The 19,047-nt window shown below is 38.8% G+C and overlaps 1 protein-coding gene across 1 annotated transcript in view; it reads left to right on the forward strand.

The window, feature by feature from the left end:
- Positions 1–574: 574 nt before the first annotated feature.
- SNCAIP (synuclein alpha interacting protein) overlaps positions 575–19,047 on the forward strand; it is a 52,037-nt gene continuing 33,564 nt past the window's right edge. Inside the window, exons 1-2 of the mRNA XM_058823793.1 lie at positions 575–658; positions 10,232–10,304. Coding sequence (XP_058679776.1) covers positions 602–658; positions 10,232–10,304 — 130 coding nt within the window. The 5' untranslated portion in view covers positions 575–601. The remainder of the gene's footprint in view (positions 659–10,231; positions 10,305–19,047) is intronic.

Here is a 19,047-nt window from a genome sequence, read left to right on the forward strand (position 1 = left end):
GATGTGCACTCAGAGCCTGAGGGGTGGTAAACCATTAATCTGTAAAGCACTGGCTGCATTGTGTGTTAGTCTGCTTGTAAGCAGAGATAAGGTGTGATAGGACTTTGCTGTCTGTGCACAGCAGGAATCTCAGGCTTTTTCTGCCATCTTGGGAAGAGGAAAACTACAGTAACAGGAGTTGCTGTGAGTAAATGTCTTATTCTCATGACATGGCACATCATTAACACAGCTATGGTTGCAAGGCCATGAGGGTGTTCAACAGCTTAGGTATTTATACCTGTATGGAACTTCTGGAGTGACTGAGTGATGCTGAACTAAGTATTTTTTACTTCTACTTCAAGTAGCGCTTAGCTGTTCTCCCAGAAAATTGGAATGTCTGTTTTGCTGTATGCAGAATAGAGGTGGCAAATTGTATTTATCTTCTAAGATTAAATTAGCACTTTATTAGTACTTTACTATTCAAGTTAAATGTTTCAGTATTGTAGCAACTATATGAAAACTCTTTTGTGTAATTTTGGCTCTCTAAAAACAACACATTTCTCTTTTCTTAATTAGGTCTTTACTAATGTGCTGACTCACCCAAAATGTCCATAAGAGAATAATGGAAGCTCCTGAATACCTTGATTTGGATGAAATAGATTTTAGTGATGATATATCGGTAAGTACACATCTTATTTTATTTGTTCAAGTTGAGACAACCTTAGATATCTCAGTCCTGATATAAAAAGCAATACTCTTGTCATAAGCCGCACTTCTTTTTACTTCATTTAAGGGAATGTTTAGACAGGATGAATCTAGGATAAAAATCATATGTTTTTTAGAGGAAATCTCTCTAATAAACTTGGAATGAAAACTTGATTCCTCTCCTTCAGGCAGTAAAAATTAATAGTAGACAAAATTAATAAATTAGTTTCATTTCTGGCTTGCTTCTCTCCAGTTTTGTCCTGAATGAGCTATATGTGCTGTAGTGCTAGCCTTAGACACCAACATTTTAAGTTTACTTTTTTAAATTAAATGTATTTCAGTTGTAGAAAACCTGTTCCTCTCACCTTTGCCTTTTTCATGCAGAGCCATTTCCCAGGACAGCTTGATTTTATCAATAGGTGTGATGTGGTAGTGCACAGAAAGAGATAGAAAGATTTCTAGGGATTCATAGGCAGCAGTGATCCTTAGTGTCACAAATAAATCAGCCTAATTACAAACAAAAATACTTCCTACATTTTTAGTGTTTTTATAGGAGGCACTTGTACTGTATATTTCTCTATTGCTCATAACACTACTCCTACTGCCAGTGTTTCTGCTTTTTTGCAATGGAGTTGTTCATATGTTCAATGTTTGATGAAAAATATACTTGTATACATAAATTAAATCTCCTGTAAGAGATTTTATTAATTCAATTTTCAGATTAAAGTATGCCACCATCTCCTCCCATGTTTCATAGTTTTCTAGGTTTTTTTCACAAAGGTCCTGGTTTTCCCGTTAGCATTTGGGACTCCTGATTCATTTTAAAACATTCCAGATGTTTTATTCACTGACAAATTCCTTTTGAAGAGAATTTTTTTTCTACCTATTGTACTGTTGAATTTTTATTAGAGCAGAATATGGCAAATGCCCAAAATATTACAAGACAATAAGCCAATCTTGAGTGAATACCTTATTATGGGCAACTTTCTTTATATTACTGTTATATGCCAGATTATGTCCTGGTATCTGTTTCTATACTCAGTTTAGTAAAACTGTAAAACATAATAGATGTAACCTTTCCATGTCTATCCCGTTGTGGCTGTTGCTGCATACTGGTGGGTTAGGTTACTCACTGCTGAACAGCTCAGGCTGGCTGCTTTCATAGGCTGTTCTTTCAGGGGATGCTGAACATTAAATAAAAAATCATCACAAGTGATTGAGGTAGCAGTTTTACTCCCTGCTTTAACAAGTAAGAGGACAAAGGATTTTTTGCCAGAACCCAGCATGGTTACTCTAGTGCTCTGCTCATATCTCATCATACACAGTTTAGAAATACCTGACCTTCACCTTTTATCATTCGCCTGCTCTGGTAAGAGCAGCTGCACAGCATCTGTATTAGCAAATTATATTATTCATGTTAGCCCTGTGGTTCTAATCCAGTGCAGAAAAGTGACTAATAATAATGGCAGCAAGAAGGCTGTTAAAATGATGCACTTACAAATGTACCTCATTTAGAAAGCCACTGTTTGTAGTCCAGACTCTTGTCATCCATTTCAGCAAAATTGACCAAAATGTAATAATCAAAAAAAAAGATAGACAGAAAGACAGGAATTTGATTTAAAAGGCAAATATATGAGTAAGTAAGGGAAAGGGGGTGGGGAAAGTGTGTTTGGGTTCTTACTTTATTTTAGTTTGTTTTGTTTGGTTTTGGTTGGTTGGTTGGTTTTTTGTTTGTTTTTTTGGGGTTTTTTGTTGGTTTGTAGGTTTGTTTTTATGTTACATCTGTACATGACAAAAGGAAACTACATTTCTCCAATTGGAATCCTAGAATGGTTTTGGTTGGAAGAGGGATTGGAAGGTCATTGAGTTCTAATCTCCCTGTCATAGGTAGGGATACCTTCCACTAGATCAGGTTGTTCCAAGGCTCGTTGTGATGGGTTGGCATTGATTGGTCATCAGGTGCCCACCAAGCCACTCTATCAATCCTACTCCATCAAGAAACTTGTGGTTTAGGGAGAGGGACACCATTCACCAATTAGTGTAATTGGAAAAAAAGACTCTTCTTGGTGATATTGATTTATCGCCAATCAAAAAGCACAGGATGATGAGAAACAAGGACAAATCTAAAAGCACCTTTTCCCCTCTCCTCCCTATCCGCAGTCTCAACTTCACTCCTGAGTGCTTTGCTTTGCCACCTGGGTAAACACAGGGGGATGGGGGACGATGGGGCTTGCATTCTGGTACTAGTTTGAAGGCAAACCAGTGGGAGATCCCGAGTCAGAAGTACAATTTAATAGGAAAATTAAAGTAAATGCAATATTACAAAAACACTGACACTGACAGAGTCTGAATGTGACCTGACACCCTGTGCATCAGGGTGTTGGTAACATCTGATTAAATGGTGGCTGCAGTCCTCTTGAAGTGATAGATGTAGATGTGAAGCAGTGATCCTGTAGAAGGGCTTGATCTTCCTGCGAAAATCCAGTGGTGGTTGTGGAGGTCTTGTCCTCTGGGAATTCAGTGGATAAAGCTGCCTGTTATGTTCCAAACTTCCAATCATATCCAGGTAGGAATCCTTGGATCCTCCTGCTGGGCGGAGCATCTCACAATGGAGGATGTAATTTTATCAGTCTTGCAGTGAGACTCAATGGCCATTGGCAGAAGATATCCCCGGAAGTTATCAGGGATGAGTCATGAAGTAGATAAGGAGCACTGCCCTACCTGGTTTTAACAGCTTATGAAGGTGGTGATAGAATACATACTTTTGGGTGCATCTTCCATTGTAACCTAAGACAGGTTATCAGAGAATGTCTCTGCTGTTCCCTCCTCATCCTCTTCATGCTTGCACCAGCGTGGGGTCCCACCCACGGAAGGCAGTCCTCTGTGAACTTCTCCAGTGTGAATTCTTCCCAAGGACCAGCATTCTTCATGGACTGCACCAGCATGCATCCTTTCCATGAGACAGAATCCTTCAGGAGCAGACTGCTCCAGCATGGGTCTCACAAAGGGTCACAGTTCCTGCTAGAAAACCTGCTCCAATGTGGTCTCCTCTCCACAAGCGTTAGTTCCTGCCTGTTAGGACCCTGTTCCAGCACTGTCTTTCTGCAAGCTGCAGGTTTCTTCAGGGCACTCCATACACTCCAGTGTGAGGTCCTCTGTGGGCTGAAGGCTGGATGTCTGTGATACGTGCTCCACTATGGTATTCTCTTGTGACTGCAGGGGAACGTCTGCCACAGCATCTGGAGCTCTGCCTTCCCCTGCTTCTTCACTGACCTTGGTATCTCACATTTTATTGTTCCTCTCTCCCAGCTGCTTTTATGCAGTAGTTTTTACTCTTTCTTAAGTCTGTTATCCCAGAGGTGCTACCAACATTTCTGATGGGCCCAGCTTTTGCCAGCAGCCACTCCTACATGGAGGCAGCCTCCGGTCTTAGTTTACCGCATAAACCACATACTATCATGTGTTGTGGGCATCCACAACCAACTTCTCTGGGCAGCCTGTTGCAGTGTCTCACTACCCTCATTGTAAAAAATGTCCCTGTTGTATTCAATCTAAATTGATGTATTCTCATTTGCCCCTTGTCCTGTCACTACAGGCCCTGGAAAACAATCTGCATTTTTCTTATAAGCCTCCTGTATGTATTGGAAGGCCATAAGAAAGTCTCCCTGCAGCCACCTGTTCTCCAGGATGAAGAATCCAAACTCTCTCTCAGCCTTACTTCACAGAAGAGGGTGGCCCAGGCCGCTGGCTATTTTCATGATCTTTTTCTGGACACACTGAACATGTCCATGTCATTTTTGTCTCAGTGGAGACAGTACTTCAGGTGGATTCTCCCAAGAATGAAGTCTGTGGGAGAATTGTCTCCCTTGCTCTGCTGGCCAGACTTTTTGTGCAGCCCAGGATATGACCGATTTTCTAGTCTGCAAGTGAGCATTTCCAGTTTATGTCAAATTGTTTATCCTCCAGTATGCCAAGTCCTTCTCTGCAGGGCTGCTCTCAATATCGAAGTCTGTGTGGATACTGGGCATAGCTCTGACACAGAGATGCAGGATCTTGACGTTGTTGAACTTTATGGTGTTCACGTGGGCCCACACCACAACCTGTCCCAAGGTCCCTCTGGATGGCATTCCATCCCTCCAGCAAATTAACCACTCAGCTTGGTGTCAGGGGGAAACTTGTGCCCGATCCCATCATCTATGTCCTTGACAAAGATATTAAATGCTTCTGGTTGCAGTATGCATCCTTGAGGGACACCACTCATTGCTGAGTTTCACTTGGAGACTGACCTGCTGATTGTAACTCATTGGACGTGGCCAATTCCTTGTCCATCTATCCGTCAAACCCATGTGTCTCCAAATTATAGGCAAGGAAGTTGTGCTTGGATACCGTGTGCCAAAGGCATTGCAGAAGCTGAGGCTCTCTCTGTAGCTCTCTCACTCCATTGCAGGAGGCCACTATCTTGGTCAGGCACAGTTTTCCCTTTGTGAAGCCATGCTGGCTGTCTTTAATCACCTCTCTGCCATCCATATGTTTCAGCATAAGTTTCAGGAGGATCTGTTCCATGCTTTTACTGGGCACTGAGGCATGGCTGACCTACTAGTAGTTCCTGGGGGTCTTCTTTTCATCCTTTTTAAAGGAGAATGTGGTATCACTTTTATCCAGTCATTGGAGAATGACTGCTATGACCGTTAATATATTATTTGGCGTGGCTTAGCAGCTACATCTACCAACTCCATCAGGGTCCTGGAATGTAAATGTGGTGCTCATTTTATAAACTAAGATGGTTCCATTCCTGATGTAAATGGTATAGTATATTTGATTGTAATTCAGACAGCAGAATAGGTTTCTGGGGCTCTTGTTTATGTTAAACAAAAGTAATAATCTGTGTGCAATAACACTAAGCAACCCAGCTGAATATTTTAATTTATTTCTTCATTAATAACTGCCTACAGAAAGGAAAGGGGAAATAAAAGACCTTTAGATTGCATTATCTGAAGGTTTCCTAACCCTTTGGTTGGAATGCAGGATTTATATTGCACTGGCAAATTGAGGAAATTGAAACAATTTTATTTTTTGGTTTACAGAAATAGTACAAGATAACCTCATCATAACCAGAGTTTCTCATGCTAAGATACTTGTAAACGGTTAGAGATTGAGTGTATAGGTAATTGTTCTAATCATTTTCTCTGCTCTGTATGAATGAAAGTCAGGCTCAGTGGTGCCAGTGTGAGATTGCTCCTGTTTTAAAGGTTTGTGAAATGAAAGTGCAGTAATTGAGTTCAGATCTAAGAAAACAGCTGTTGAATCATCAGGAATTTTGGGACAGCTTAAAAAACTTCTTGTGAATCTCCTTGCCTGGCAGGGAAGACGCAGATATGTGTCTTCCTATGTGTGGTCAGGAGTATGCCCAAGGTACTAGCCTCCCATTTACTCAACAGAGGGCCCCTCCTGAGCCTGCTGCACCCTTGCTGGGCCACAGGAAGAGCTGGATCACCCCTCAGGCTCACACACAGCCACCAGTCCTGCTGGGCTCAGTGTGCAGGGTCCTGCATCGCTGTGCAGGCACAATCATTAGCTGCAGCATTGATTCATTTACCATCCAGCTGGAACTCTCTCTTACATCTCTCTTTTCTTCCTGTATCCCATTTCAGAATGAAGCAAAATGCAGATGTCCACTGGGTGGAAGTGTTAGTTTCAGACAGACATTTTGTACCCCTAAATGTGTTAGTAGTGTCTATATAGGTCCCCTTTTAAGCTAAAGGGAAGAATAACATATCAAGTGTCTATAAAATGCACAACACCTGGCACAAATAACCTAACTAGTGCTCCAAAGATGTTCATCACAGCTGTAAGAAAGACACTTAGTTTGAGGAGGTGATATTTCTCACATGCGCCATGCCAGTCTAATCTCTTCCTTTCTCTGTTTTTTGTTTGGAAGCTGCTTAAATTGACACTACTATTGAGAAAAATCTTCCTGCAACATCAGGCCAAATATTGTTCCTTTACTTTTTCTCAATATATCTTGCTATTCCCAAATAAATGTCTCAGAAATACAATGACATTGCACAGTTAAATGATTAAGACGATACATTGTAAATTCACTAATTTAATAGGTTTTTAATATCAATGAAACTTTTTTTCCCACTATCACAAATAAACTGAAATGAGACTGTTTACTTGGACACACTTGAGAAAAGCTGCTGTAATGGAGGAAGGTGTCTTTTTACAGTACCAAAATGAAAACAGAACTCTGCATTTAGGATCAGGACAGAGTCATTGGTGGCAGTAAATTGAGTTCTGATACTGAAAACAGTTGGGCGTGGTCCTTCATGCCTTGGGGTGTCATGGTTGTGACAATGTGGTCTGAGAGTCACACTATGCATAGAGCTTTGCACTTTAACTCCATTTAGGATACAGCAGAATGTGGAAAAGTAACTTTTGATTCTTAATTTACTTGGGGCTTTTACTATTTTCTGTAATATTTCTCTGCTACTACTCATGATCAGTTATTTCTTCTTTGTGATACTTCTGGAACATAAGAGCATGTGATAGTGGTGGACAAGTGGCACAGAGCAGAACAGCCCTATTAAAGATATTTTTTTTCTTATGTGTTTTGTTTAAAATTCATTGCATTAAAATCTGAAAACCATGTGTAATTTGAAAGGTTAATCTTGTCATTAATTCAGATTCTGTAGTGCAGTGTTACATAATGAACAAATGTATTGTATTATTAGGGAAGTCCCATTTTTCCTTGAATTACCAGTGTCTGTTGGAAAAATATCTGGGACTACCTTGCATTTGGATGGAATGCTTGCTGCTGCTTCTTGTCTCATTTGGTGTTGATACTGCTCTTCCATCCTACAAAGTTCTTTAGAGGCTTATTAGAATTCACTATTTCGGCAGGCCTTAAATGCTGAAAGGGAACTCAGACCTCAAACAGTGGTCAAAAATTCCATAACAGATGTTATCTTAGGAACAAGCTCTTAGTTTGTTACTGAATGTCACCATCAGCCACAGCAGACTTTAATTAAATACCAAAGATCACAGTAAACATTGGCTGAGGAAGTAACAGGATGTGCTCAGCTCTTACATTGTCAGTTATGCCCTTGGGCATGGCCCTCAGCTCTGGCTGAAGTGGCTACTCCAGTGGTGAAAGTGAGAAGTGGTGTTTAATTTTGCATGCAAAAAAATATTGAAATTATTAAATGAAGAGTTGAAAGTAATTAATTTTAAATGCAGTTGAATAAGTATTGAGTCTTAAATTCTGTTCCAAGGAAGGGTTGCAGTCTCAACTTCTTTTGATGTCCTGTTTAACCTTGAAATTTGCAGTTGAAGAAAAGCTAGAAGACATTACTGATTATTAGAACTGGAACTTAAATATGTGAGAAATCGATTGTTTTTATGGTTGGGAAAGGTCCTCTTGAAAAAGTAATTTTATTTTTTTCGCGGACCAAAAGCTGGTTCTTTACATGTTAACCACAAAATATAGAAGGCAGAAATGTAAATTTGCAGAAGTATCTTTGAGAACAGAGGTAAGTGGGAGGAAATCTGTTAATGAAATCAAACCAATGTTATAAAAATGAATAACAAATTTATAAACATTCAATAGATTTTTGGTGGTGGGATTACTAACTGAATACATTTTGGAGCAATGCTGAAATGGAAAAAAAACCCTGGTTTTCCAAGAAAGAGCAGGAAAAAGACAAAAAGAAAGACGGCTTTCTGTTTTTGAAGTTGTCTGACAAAATACATAGCAATAGAATACAAAAGGCCTCTTTCTAATTGAATTACAAACTGTGTAATAGTTTAAACTGCAACAGCTGGTCTTATGAAGCTACCATATTCCTTGGAGACATGCTCCTTGGATTTTTTTGAGAATCCTACTAGACCAGTTCAACTTTGCTTTCTAAGTCTTTGTGCTGAAATAGCAAGATGTAGAGCTTAACGGCTCAGGCTTTATTAAACAATGACTAAAGTGAAGGACAGCACATGGTGTTTGTCCATGTATTAATTTGTCTTTAGTAGCATCCTTCTCACTGTCTCAGCTCTGCTCTTTTTTGCTTTAGGCTGTCATATCCTGAAACAGTCAGAGCCTTATAGACAGCCCCTTGTTTAGTGGGGCTTGGAATTACTGGGTAGTTCTGGAGTGCTGCTACACATTTTAATTAATAAGTTCAGTGTTGATCCTGGGAATACTTACGAGGGCTTCTTCTTGTGGTTGAGGTTTCTCAATACATCCCTGAAATAGGTCGGCAAGGGAAAAAGTAGGGCCTGGGAGGTTTTCTAGGCTTAATGAAGTAACTACAATCATTTGAGTAACAGTTTTAAACTTGCACCAGAAAAGTACATTACTCTGCAATTGGTCACATGAGCTTGAATTTAGATTATTTTGAATGAGATTGCCAGCTGTGCTTTAGAAACATGTCAAACACCAAATGACTAACTGTCAGCAAAACCCAAGACAATGTATCACTATTTCTTTTTTTTTGTGTGGAAAGTTTATATGGTTTCATATATAGTTGTTTTGCTTCATTGGTCAACAGCACACCAACTAAAATGTCTGTTTCTTTGAAAACATATGGTGTTTATCTATTCTTAGAAAAATTTCAATTGTGCTAATCCTAAATGTTTTTTTTTTTCTATTTAAGTTTCCAAAATACTGTTTTATAGGGTCTTTTTTAGTATAAGCAAAGTAATTGATATTTCTTTCGCAAACATAATGATTTTCATTTGTTTAAATGGAGATTTCTGTAACATTTAAGCATTTGATTAAGAAAGACTTGCTATAAAGCAACTACATATCAGAATGTATGGTTTTATAACTCTGGATTCTATGTCTTTCTAAAGGTATTCCACAAGTATATAAACTAAAAAATTCTTTTTAGTAAAATACCTATGCACCTCGGGGTTTTTTATTTTCCATTTTTGAAGGTTAATGTGGAGAATAACATGTTGATTCATATTAGATGTGTTTTATTTTATAAATGTTTTATTTATATCAAAATAATAGTACAAGTTTGCTTTAATAAAGCCCAGGTTAGAGAAATGAGCCTGTTGTCTGATATATTTGGGTACGCACCCCCCTCTCTGGAATAAAATCTCTGCAGTGCAGATATTCTGCATCCCTTTTACATATCAGTTTGTGACAGCTTGAATTGTAATTTTTGAGCATGGTAATTGTTGCACTGCAAAACCATAAAGGTGCGCAGGTGGGCAAGGTGAGACCCTTGAAGCCTGCATGTGGTCTGATCTCCAATGTATCTCAACTGTGTTTGTGCCTTGAGTAGTGGTGACCTGCAGGAAGGAGAAATCTGAGGTGAGGAGATGCTTTGCTCTGGCTTTGAAAGTCTGTTTTGTATGTCTCCGGGTGGGAAACAAAAGCAGGTGCCTTTTGCTTTTCTCATGCAACCTAACACCATCAGACTACCAGAAGCAGCCTTGGTTTGTAGATTTAGTTAGTGTCCATGACATTTGAATCTCTTGGAAATCTTACTTTTTGTCTTTTTTTAATTATTACCTCTATACATTTTGTTCTCCTTTTTTACAGTATTCTGTAACTTCTCTCAAGACCATCCCAGAATTATGTAGAAGGTGTGATTCACAAAATGAAGACAGAGCAGGTATGATGCCCATTTTTGTCCACCCATACTATTCTAGGCTTTGTTTTAATCCTGTACGGTTTGGCAACAATAACTTCTTGGCAGTGTCCTGTTGTTTTGTTTTTTCTCATTTATGTACAGTGTTCTGGAAACATGAGTTTCTTTTTTTTCAACAGATGTTAGTTCATTAGAAGGAAAGAAAGTTCCAAAAAAGGATTTGGCTGTATACAGATAAATGTAGGGCTTCATCTCAGCAGCTCCAAACCACAGTATGTGCAACAATTTACTTGAAAACCCGAGAAACCATTGGTGACAAGACGTAATAATGTAGGCGCCAATGAAAAAATGTTGGATACATTTACTACCCATATGGCCACGACCAGTCTGAGGGATGATGTTTTGCCAGAGTCTGAAACTGTATCAAGGATGCTACATGATAGAATCTACTCTAAGGCATACTGTAATAGTTAAGATTAAAGCAGAGTTTTTTAGTTTAATAGTGTAAACTAAATGAAGAATCATGGCATATAGATGAGAACCAGCTGGAGACCTTCCCCCTGCCCCCTGACAAAAAGTGCATTCAGCGTTGTTTTTCACTCTGTAAATCAGATTAATCCGCTTTTATTTTTCTCTTCCTGATGGAGGAGAAATGAATTGGTAAGAGAAGTATTTTTGTTGAGCTATGAAAAGTTTATTGTGCCTTTTTGATCTTTTAATTGAACTTTTGTTAATGTTGTTTCATCAAGTGCTTTTATAACAGAAGCAGGAGATCTGGAATTGATGGGATGATGGGATGATACAAGGACTTAAGAACCATGCTATATTTCAGCAACTTTTATTTCTATATTTCAGACTTTTCAGACTATTTCAGACTTTTTAAAATTTCTACTGTGTTTAACTTAAGTGAAAACTTTCTGATTGCTACTTCTTCTAACAGACTTATTAGAGGCCAGGTCACCACATGCCACTGTCCTTGGCAATAAAGAGAAGCAAACCTCTCCTTACAATACTTACTTGCATATTACTTTCACAATACTTACTTGCCTACACAGGGCACAGCAGTGGTTGCAGACACACTATTACTTGTTGCAAGCAAGAGCAGGGCAGAAGTGTAACGGGTGAAGACTCCTGATGCACCCCCCTCAAATTACCCTATCTCCTCCTACCCCAGTCTCACCCCATCGTCCTCTCCATCCTCCTTTGCATATTCCCCTCTTCCTTCCCATCCTACCCCTTTACACCCTTGTATCCTTCCCCTACCCCTGTCTCATCCCTGTCCCTTTTCTTCTGCCTTCTTTCTTCCTTCTTTCTGGTACTTCCCCCCTTGCTCATCCCTTGCTCATCCTGACACCTTCCCCCTTTCTTCCAATTCCTTCCCACTTCTTCTCCTTTCTTACCCATTCTTACTCCACTCTCCATGTTTTCCTGTTGTCACACCATTGCTCCACACTATTCTTCTCCCACTCTTCTCTCATTCCTCCTGCCTCTTTCTCTCCCCCTTCCTTGTTTTCATCCACTTCTTCCCCCTTCTGCTCATCCTTCTTCCCTGCCATACTCCAGAGCATTTAATCCCTCATTGCTCCCCACCTGCTCCCACTATTCTGTCTCATATTCCTCCTCCCATTCTTCTTTCTCCATTTAAAATTAAGGTAGTAGTCATAAAGTGAAATGTAATCCAATAATAAGGATGAAATATTGGTTAGGAGCTCTTCCTTTAGATTGTGGGATGCTGACAGCATCCCGTGTATCTCTCTTGTTCCGTGGTTGCCTCTGCAGATGGACATTTTTTGATTATGATTTTGATTAAATCACCATCTATTCCCTTAAAAAGGGGTTGACAGAAGCAAATACATTGCTGGAAGACAGTAGTAGCTCTAGGGGGCTACAGTAGTAGCTCTGTTAATTACAGATTGGTTAAAAGTATAGAGTAAAAAAGAGGTCTTTTGCACTGATAGTAGTATTGGCAAAGTGGAAACAGGACTAAAAGCTGGGTTTTCTTGCTAGTCAACGCTTATTTTGGTGAATGGGAGATAGTGCTGAAATATTTTTATTTTTACTCTGTTTATTTACTGAGTAATAATACAGTGCTGAACAGGAGTGTACAGATTTGATTATCTCAAGTGTCTTGAAATATCAACATAGCTGGATTAGTCAACATTATATAAGGCTCCATTTGATAACTTTTCACAGTTGCATTTGACACAGTCTTTTGCCTTCCCTGTACTGTAGATCATTAAAATAATGATGCCAAAGTATTGATGATGTGTGCTATTTTTAATGAAAATGGATTATATAATAAATCTTTCATACTTTAGCATGAAGCATTCATAGTGATTTATATCTGCATTCCACTGTTAATTCAAGTAGTTACAAATAGAAAAACTCAGAGGTTTTACAAAGTGCTGATCTAGCTTTTTACCTCTTACTGACTCCTGCTTACTTAGAGGTTGCATTTCTCCTTTAAAACAGAGAGGACTATGAAAGTAGCTGTCCAATAATTCTTTTTTCAGAAGAACTAAAAGTTAAGCAAATGTTAACCATAGATAAGACATGTCAGAATCTAAAAAAAAAATTGTCTGTCATCTTTCTCTTAGGAAAATATTTAGTTCACTAATACAGTTAAGAAAAAATTGTGGAGAAAATAAGATTCGAATTTATACTTGAAAAAATAATTATATATATGTATATATACATATATACATAGGCAACAATTTTCACCAGCAGGATTGTTGGAACAGATATAAACCAGGCCCATTTCTTATTATGGAATTACATTTCTTAACTATATGGCTAATAATATGGAAGTGTTACTATTCATTGTTTGCAGATAAGTTTGGTAAATAGCCCTGTCATTCCGATTTTCTTTCCCTCTTTCATGTAAACACTGAATAATAAGTTAGTAACATATGAAAGTATTTGGTTACATTGTTTTCAAATTACTCCAAGCACTTTCAATCCTAGGCAAGTACTGTGTTTAGAAGTCATTGCGTCTTCTCTAGTATTTCACATAATTCCTTCAGCAGGCATTTTGGGTTTTTTTATTATTTCTGATGGCCTGTAACTTTTGCTCAGCTAACTTGTTCTTTTGGAAAGGGAGGTATTAGAAAGTTTTCCCAATGTGTAGTTTTTCCTCCTTGAAATGCCACCATTGCCTCCCTTTATTGGAAAGCACTGGCAGGTGGAGGGTATTGTTGGGAAGGTCCTGTTCCTGCCTCACTCTTTTGCAAGATGTGCATGACAGCCATGAAGCAGCAGAGTCTCCATCCTGTCTCAGAATTAAAGAATCACAGAATATTCTGAGTTGGAGGGTGCCCACAAAGATCATCAAAGTCCAACTCCTGGCCTTGTACAGGACAGGGGCCTGTACACCCCCAGAGTCACCCCATGTGCCTGAGAGCATTGCCCAAACAGTTCTTGAGCTCTGTCAGGTTAGTGCTGTGACCACTTCCCTGGGGAGCTGTTCCAGTGCCCAACACCCTCTGGTGAAGAACTTTTACTGACATCCAACCTAAACCTCCCCTACAGAGTTTCATGCCACTCTCCTGAATCCTGTCACTGTCACCTCAGAGAAGAAGATCAGTGCCTGTCCCTGCTTCCCCTCATGGGGGAACTGCAGAGCTGGAATGGGGTCTCCCCTCAGTCTCCTCTTCTCCAGCCTGAGCAGACCAAGTGACCTCAGCCCCTCCTCACAGGGCTTCACCCCAAAACCCTTCACCTTCCCCATGGCCTCCTTTGGACACTCTCTAACAGCTCAATGTCTTTTCTGTGTTGTGGCACCCAGAATTGCCCCTGGTGAGGCTGCCCCAGAGCAGAGCAGAGCAGAGCAGGACAATCCCCTCCCTTGGGGACTGTCCCTTGCATCAGGCACTGCTGACCATGCTGTGTCTGATGCTCCCCAGGACACGGGGCCCTCCTGGCTGCCAGGAGGCTGCCATGGTCAGCTTGCCATTGACCCAGCACCCCCAGGTCTGTTTCCATGGCTCTGCTCTCCAGCCTCTCATTCACATTCTCATCCAGTCTGTCCATTCATCCACGGTTTCCCCATCTGAGGACCAGAATGCATCACTTTCCTTTCTTAAGCTTCATACAGTTGGTGATTGCCCAGGCCTCTGACCTGTCGAGGTGTCTCTGCAGGGCCTCTCTGTCTTCAGAGAGAATAACCAGCTACCCCTAATTTTGCATCATCTGCCAACTTCCTTAGTATTCCTTCAAGTCGTGCATCCCAGTCCCTTAAGACTTCTCAGAGTCCTTCTTGGATTTAGGGAATTCTGACTCAGGAAAGTTCCAAGGGATCCTTGGACCCAGGATATGTGTCAGTACCCCCAGCTTACAAGGAAAGAGATACAGTATTGGCAAAAAATTGCAGGGAAAATCATGGTTTATCCACAATAAAGTGATTAAGGGTAATTGTTTTTTCTACAATTGTGCATCAAGATAATAATCTTTTAGGTAGCATAATAACCACTAAGGTGGACATTATCTCAGCTGTTTAGAGCAAGGTGCTAATTAACTCCAAGACTGTGGGTTTAAACCCTGTACAGGCCATTCACTTAAGAACTGGACTCAATGATCCATGTGGATCCCTTCCAACTCAGAATATTCTGTGATTCTCTAATTTTTTTATCTTCAAAGATAAAAATTAAAGGGTGTGGTTTAGAAATGGACCAAGCTAGCACATTTTTCCTGAAATGAAGTGTTAGCCAGAGTGCCTGTTGATTTCCAGCATTGTTTGATATAGACTGATGAACTGAAACAGAAATCAGTCCTTTATGCTTTTGTTACTAAGCATAAAATTGGTTGTATTCTTTCTGGGCAAATTTTCTAAGGACACTTGAACAAATGGTTCAAGACAAGAGTGTTAAACAAGCTTCACTGAACCATGTCATTGTTGAAGTATATTCTGTCATCTGTGATGGCTTTCAGCTGTCATTAAATGGCTGTTTCAAATGAAGGCAATATACTACTCTAGATCTTTATTCACTGATTGGTAAAAACAAATTCACTTTTAATGCCCAGCAGTTATCCTTCTGCGCTGCTTGATTCATTCCCAAAGAAACTGCCATTTGAAAAATTATTCAAAATATTAGTGTTCTAATTGAGAAAAACAAATCAATGGGCAGAAAATTTCTGTCTCAAGTTCTTGATAGTTATTAGTTGTATGAGAAAATAAGTAAAATTTGATTTGGAAGCAGTGTTAAAAACCATCAATTTCACAGACTTGTATTCTATATTCTATATTTGAGACTATACTCTCCAAATATCTCCCAGGTAAATATGTCTGAAACAATAAAATACTGATTGGATCATTCCTTAGTAGAATACTGAAGAATTTTCTTAGTAAAAAACAATTGTGCTAGCTACATATAAGTTCTTTTCCTACCAAATTTTTGTCTCCTCCCTCTTCTTTTTTCACACATTGTATGCCAGAATGACCTCTTCTGATTTTTCATTAGAACTTTGTTTGCTATCTTCCTTTTACGTCCATAGATCACTCTATACAAGAGTAAAGCAAATTTATTAATTTCAAAATTTTCTTTGCTTTTCCTTTATTATCTATTCAAGAATGACAGCTTTTGTGTTATTCTTCCTCAAGCCAAGATAATAAAAAATCTTCATTCACAGAGATACAAATTGTTTGAATTACCTGGAAAAGATGCACTGTTATTTAAAAGCACTAATTATTTACCCTGTATACTTTTCATTTTTTCTTTAGAGTGACTTGAAATTCCACTTAAATGGGAGCAAACACTCTCCATTTTTTTTCTGTGCAGGGTTGTTCTTTAATTGAGGTTCTCATGCTATAAGAGTTTATGTTAAAGAACTCCAGTATGTATTCCTGGTACAGGTTATTGATATATTAAAACTGTAAAACAGTGCCACCTTCAGTCAAAATTAATTCAGTTAAATATGAATTTTGTGATATTAATAAAGGATTAAATAGATCCTTGGATCTGGCTCTGATTATCCACTGATTTGTAAGAGACACCTGTTCCTCTATCACTTGGAGCCCACATTGGTGATTACAAAAATGAGTTTTTGGAAAGTTTCCCTAGAGTAGTCAACACCTCAGCACCTGTATACAAAGTCAGAATCACAATGCTTTATCTTACCTGAATTAATGTGGTCTTATTTGATTCAAGTCTCTGCTGAAGGCATATCAGAAGGAAGAAGCTCAGGCATTTCTTTCAGATGACAGTAAATCTCCAAATATGAAACTTTGTGTAGATTTGCTGCAGGTCCCCTCCTAATACTGCATGAGAATTAAGTTGAAATACTGCATTTTAAAAAGTATGAGCAGTTGTCAATGCTATTCACAAGCTTTCTTAAAGTAAAACATGATACTGATATTTTCGTTATACTCAGGACAATTTAGAGGCATTTTGGTGTTTGCCATTAGACTGTAAGTATCACAGAAACCACCTGTCACAAGTGTAAAATTTCATCTGTAAAGGAGGTTACCTTGATGATTGGAGAAAACTCAGTTACCCTGTTGTTCTACAGATGCTTGTATACCAGATACTCTGCCTCTCACCATGCTCTAGATACAGAGGTGATTGAAAAATACTCTGAAGTCAACAGATGCTTCCTACTGGAAACATGTTATAAGGATCAATTTTGATTCCTGAAAGTAGAATCAAGTGGGGATTAAATTGAAATATGAGTTGCTTCCTAGTTGCCCCCTTTTCTGCTTATTTGGCCCCCAGTAGTTCTAGAACATATGTAAGTAAATAAATATATAAGAAAACCTATAAATAAGGCTGCAGGCCTCTGGACTCTTTTGTATTTTGCCTTCCTCAAAAAAAAAAAAAGAAAAATAGAGCACAATGTATGCTGAGGAACTACATCTGCAAATTTGGCCCTTGCAGGTTTTTGCCAGATAAAGTTTTTTTTTTTTTGTTGTGACAAAGAAATATTTTGACACCTCAGGTCTATCAGGCAGCTAACACTTCTTTACCAACACGAAAGAAGTCTGCAGTTTCTGTATTGCTCGCTCTTTTTGCCTCAGTAATACAATAGTAGAATTATCCAAGTCTCTTATATTAATGAGTAAAAGTTGGGGAAATAATTTTGACACAAAGTTGGGGGAAAAAGATTTTCATCACTTTTTAGGAGTATACCAGAATTATTTGTCAGATTCTGGAATCAAACTAGCTGCTCCACATTCTAGCCCGCTGCCTTAAACTCAGGCCATCTTTTACAGTTGTTTATAAAACAATCAAACAGTATTTATTTGACCCAGACTTTTAATGGCCCCAGTCTGAGTTCATAAGTATGGAGAGATGAGCAAGAGGCTTTTCCTCTGGAGCAGCTGTTTAAGACCACTCAGCATAACTCCTGCTGTGCTGATGCTTTGGGAGCTATAGGCAACACTTGCTTTTGCTTCTTTGGGGAACAAGAATCTGAAAGCAGAAAGAAAGAGATTGAAGCCATGTCCCAGTCCACTCCAGGCTATGGCTGCAGTGTCATGGAGAGGGAAATCATGCTCTAACTCACTAAGGACTGATGCACCTCCCAAGGAGTAAATGGCACAAAGAAATACTGTGTCTGCTAGTCTGACTTGCTTTTGTCCCTTCAGCTATATGGTTAAATACTATGTTCTAATCCTTTATTAAAAACAGTGGAAATTCATCATCTCAGTTAAGTGAAGAGGATGATTTTAAGTCAGTAAAAATATTGTTAACTGGTTTTGGTATTCCAGTTTAGTTCTTTTTGCCTGGCACAGCAGTGTTTGTAAGGAGATGTGGATAAAAAATACAATGAAAAATGGAAGTACCTTACTGTGCTCTAACTTTAATGAAAGAAAGGAGAAGTACATGACTTCACAATTATCTGAGGCAGATTTGTAACAAACATCACTGCTTCTTCTCAGTGCCTGATTTTACAGTTTGGTCACCAGTGGTTTATGTAAATGCATGTTATTAAAGTAAAAAGTGGAGAAAGTGAAGCAACAAAATAAATGTAAACTTAAATAAAGTGACGACAAAATGCTGATGCCTTTTCCTCTGTCTAGACCCCTGTGTTGAAAGCAGTGTTTTCATAAAACTCAGACAGAATTCATTTCCATACCGAGTGCTTAATAGTTCCTGTCAGAACAAAACAGCTGGGAAACATATGGTATCCATTTCCCAGTATCACTTGGAAAAAATTTCTCATGTAAATAAAACCAACATAAAAGTGTAGGCCTTTGAACCTAGAATCTTATACAATACATAAATAAGTCAGTACAGTGCGTTCTTTGTATTGGCCCACTAAGTTACATGCCTTTTGATTATTATTATTTTTATTTCTTCTTCAGAAATGTTTTCTTAAGCACTTCCAAAAGTATTAATGTAATTTTCAGACATCCATAACTACTAAGCCATACTAATCTTTTGCTTCAGATATTAATGTTGCACTGAAAGTGTATATATCTGTTTCCTTAGGAAGGTGTTCATGGCAAATTGTGTGTTTTGACCACAAATTAGATCCCACTGATATGCAGTTAGCACATGTTATAAATCTGCTTTGTTTAAACAGTATTCTTGACTTTCAGACTGCATTAACTCTTAGTGTACATTGAAAGGGGTGTTGTAACTGCCTAAATGCTTTTGTGGTTTTAGTGCTGTCCCTTAACAAAATACCAAGAGATAGAAAACTATTTGCCAGAATTCCACTTACATGAAGATCATCAATATTACCAGATGGGACTATTTCTGAAAGAGTAAAAATTCAGTAGGATTGAGTTCACGTTCAGTAGAATTAAGAGTTCAGTTCACTTGAGCTC

The sequence above is a fragment of the Ammospiza caudacuta genome, chromosome Z, assembly GCF_027887145.1.
Source record: "Ammospiza caudacuta isolate bAmmCau1 chromosome Z, bAmmCau1.pri, whole genome shotgun sequence".
NCBI lineage: Eukaryota > Metazoa > Chordata > Aves > Passeriformes > Passerellidae > Ammospiza > Ammospiza caudacuta.